The sequence below is a fragment of the Cyphomyrmex costatus genome, unplaced genomic scaffold (genome assembly GCF_001594065.2).
Source record: "Cyphomyrmex costatus isolate MS0001 unplaced genomic scaffold, Ccosl1.0 scaffold223, whole genome shotgun sequence".
NCBI lineage: Eukaryota > Metazoa > Arthropoda > Insecta > Hymenoptera > Formicidae > Cyphomyrmex > Cyphomyrmex costatus.
In genome coordinates, this window is record NW_017276291.1 from 459,480 (window position 1) to 463,123 (window position 3,644).

General features: G+C 34.4%; 1 protein-coding gene across 1 annotated transcript in view; it reads right to left on the reverse strand.

The window, feature by feature from the left end:
- Positions 1 to 1,382, reverse strand: part of LOC108773892 (fatty acid synthase) — a 14,793-nt gene extending 13,411 nt beyond the window's left edge. Inside the window, exons 1-2 of the mRNA XM_018539853.1 lie at positions 1,211 to 1,382; positions 126 to 373 (exon numbers count right to left, since the gene is read on the reverse strand). Of these exons, the coding sequence (XP_018395355.1) occupies positions 126 to 373; positions 1,211 to 1,382 (420 nt within the window). The remainder of the gene's footprint in view (positions 1 to 125; positions 374 to 1,210) is intronic.
- Positions 1,383 to 3,644: the final 2,262 nt, after the last annotated feature.

Genomic DNA, 3,644 nt, shown 5'->3' on the forward strand with positions numbered 1-3,644 from the left:
CTCTCTCTCTCTCTCTCTCTCTCTCTCTCTCTCTCTCTCCCCCTTCTCCTCCGTTTCTTCTCCCCTTTTTTATAAATAAATGTATGCATATGTGTATGTTTATATATTTATATCTTTTTTTTTACCTCACAATTCATTAACAATTTTGATTGTGATTCAATAAAAGATAGCCCTACAATTACAGCAGTATTTTTTCCTTTTAATTGCTTTGGATTAATCCCTGCATCGATAATTGCTTCATAAGAATGTTCTAATAATAATCTCGCTTCAGGTGTGAGTGTGTGTGCTTGCTCAAAAGTTAATCCAAAAAAGTCCGCATCAAATTTTTCCACATTATTGATAATTCCCATACGGCGTGAAAATTCGAAATGCTCTAAGCATATAAATGTATTTGCATCAGTATTTTATGTTCTTTGTTTATCATTTTATATAAAATTTTAATCGGGATTCTTTTGCCTACAAATTGATTACTTGCAGTAATGTTTGCCTACATTTCATTTGCCTACGGATCCAGTGCATATACAGGGTAGTAAAATTTAATTAATTTGATGTTTTTTATTTTGATGTCGCGTGTGATTTTTAGTATTCGCGAAGTTGAAGTCGCCTTTAAGGACGTCTAGCGTTCAACTTTTCACAATTTGCGATTCTCGCTTGGCCGCGTGAGTTGTAAGGTAACGAACGCGCGAGTCCTTCGTTCGGTCGGCGGAGGACCTCCGTCCCGCCTCTGTTATTTCATCCTGCGACGTGCACACGCGTGCAAAATACGTCGCAATGTATAATTCTGCTTAAAAAAGTAGAAGTAATTTTTATATCTTTTTGGCTATGTTCAGATTCCCATCCCAGTATTGTCCAGGTATCACTCTATTTTTGTCGTTTACCGAACATTGAACAAAAATGACATCATACCCGAGGAGCACCCGGATAGGAATCTGAACACGTCCTTTTTAATTTTTGCATTTTAAAGCAGAAAATAATAATACTTATAGGCAATCCAGTTATTATAAGCAATTAATTTGTAGGCAAATGAGGTCCTCAAGAAATTTTAATTCGAAGTATACAGTATATTATACTATTTACCAAAAAAATACTTTATTACAAAAATGGAGGTGTAATTATGTTTAGTACAGGAGAAGTGGAATATTTTATCTTATAATAATCAATATGGCAAATGTAAAAGTATAATGTATAACCATGAATATGAGTTAATCACCTATTTTCCATCGGCTATGATCAGCTCTTACAAGATCAATTTTGTTGAATAAATTTTCTCGTAATTCATTCATATTATCTGAATTAGGAAATCTGCCTGCAATGCCAGAAATGACAATTTCCTCAGGCGAATCAATATCGTTCCACGATGTACATGTTTCTTTGCCATCCATGATTGTTATCTCGAATAATCTAGAAAAATGCTATATTTATTTTATATAAGGATATAAGTTATCTTTTTAACTAATTGTAAGCTAATTTATATTAAAATTAAATGCAGTTTTTTGAAATTATATTGCACAAAATCAGAAGAGAAATATGTAAATATTATCGAATACATTTAACATGTTATTTATAAAATAAGTTTATATAAAATAACTAATTCGTGATAGTACGGTACTTTATTAGAGTTGCGTTTCAAGCCCGATATTGTTCGGCCCGCAATTTAGAAAGACTATATATATCAGTATATAAATTCGCGAAATTATATAAGCAACTAAGATCCAGTTAGACTGTTATAGGCTTCGATTCGTATTAGTTATGTTGTTACGTTGACGGTTTTTTAAAAATTAATATTGTTTATATAAAATACTGAAAATGTTATGTCTTAATTATAAAATCTATTTGATACAGGGTCCTATGAATTAATCAATGTGTAAATAAAGCCTATTTGAATCAACACAGGATTTACAAATGCACACAACATTTAGTTTATTTTAAAGAATAAATAAAAAAATAGATCCTTGGTTTGGATCATCGTCAGTACATGAATTGAGTGTAAATACATGTGACTTAATTTAACGGTATGCAACGGGTATTTTTTGCATAAGTAAAGGACCCCGCACGTTTCTATGGGAAAGTACTTTCGGTCAAAATGGCTCAAAATTTAGTACGTTGTAGGTTATGGTGTCCCGATGAAAAGTCTCAATGGACACGTGATCCTAAAATCAACAGGTTCTAAGATATTGGAGCTCAAAGGCGACATCGGCCTTATATCGATTATTATGAAAAGTAACATATATTGCTACGTTGCCTTCTAATATACTGAATATACAGTATAAATATTTCATTGGTATATAAAAAAACATGTTTTTATTATCTAGAATATATATTTATTATCTTCATAACGCACATCTATACAATATGAAAGTAAAAAGTTCATTAAGAGGTTCAGTGTCTGAGGGATATACATATGTATCTATTAGAGTTGCCACAAATTTGTAATCGTTAAATTTCCTGACATTTCCCTGATTTACTGACAAAATTTTGAGATTTTCCCTGACCTCGAATGATACATACTTTGCAATGTTTCTTGTAATTTCCAGCAATTGTACATATCTAGATGCTGATTTTTCGGAGGAATCGATTTAAAAAAAAAAGGGGGTGGTTGTCAAAAAAGATCACGGCAAAGCGTAAAGGCTAACAATGTACAGCTGCAGCTATTCTAATTTCCCTGACAAATGTGCTATACCCCTGACTTTCTCTAACTTCCCTGACGCACTTGTTAATTTCCCTGACTTCCCTGATTTGTGGCAACCATGTCTATGTCAAACGAGAATTGTTAACGTTGGGTCATTAAAGATTTGTCGTTTTCATTCGGTTTCAGATCGCATTCGACATATTGTTGTTTTCGACGATCTACAAACAATAATAAATAAGCACTCGATTCTATTGTTATTAAACCTTGTGGAAAACGGAATGGTAGATATGAATAAAAATTCAGAGTCATTGTGGCATGTTAGTTAGTTGTACGATAACAAGCGTGTGATTAACCGGGTATTGATGTGTGTATAAACTTTTATCGCAGCACCTGTAAAGCCTCGGTGGCCTAAGAAAACCATTTTCTTTCCCTTATATGAGTATTTGTGTTTGCAGAAAATGGCTAATAGATTGCGAATACCATGTTATATATGTGAAATAACTCTAATGCCTCGAAATATGATCAAACTATACTGGCTTCGCTTGTACGCTCGCGCCCTTTTCGCGCCATAAACACTAGCCTCCACTCGTTACACAATGTACTATAACCCCACTCGCTTCGCTCGAGCGCTCGCGCCCGCGTCGCGCAATAGACAACTAATCCCCACACAATGTACTATTGTTCAACGAAATATGTATATATATTCCGGAAAGGACAGTTTGTCAACACTTGGATGACAATGGGTTATTCTTTCAATTTTTAAGAAACGGCTTAGGGTGATGCTGGAGTCCCATGATACGGAAATTACACCGGAACGGAACAGTGAGACCAATCAGACCTCTGCAATCATTACTCTACTTTCCTTTCTGTGATTGTGATTGGTCTCACTGTTCCGTTCCGGTGTAATTTCCGTATCATGGGACTCCAGCCTTACAATTCACAAACAGACCATACTTTATACGAGGAAACCAGTTACAAGCACTGCGTGAACAAGTCACCCGCGAATCAAATCGTA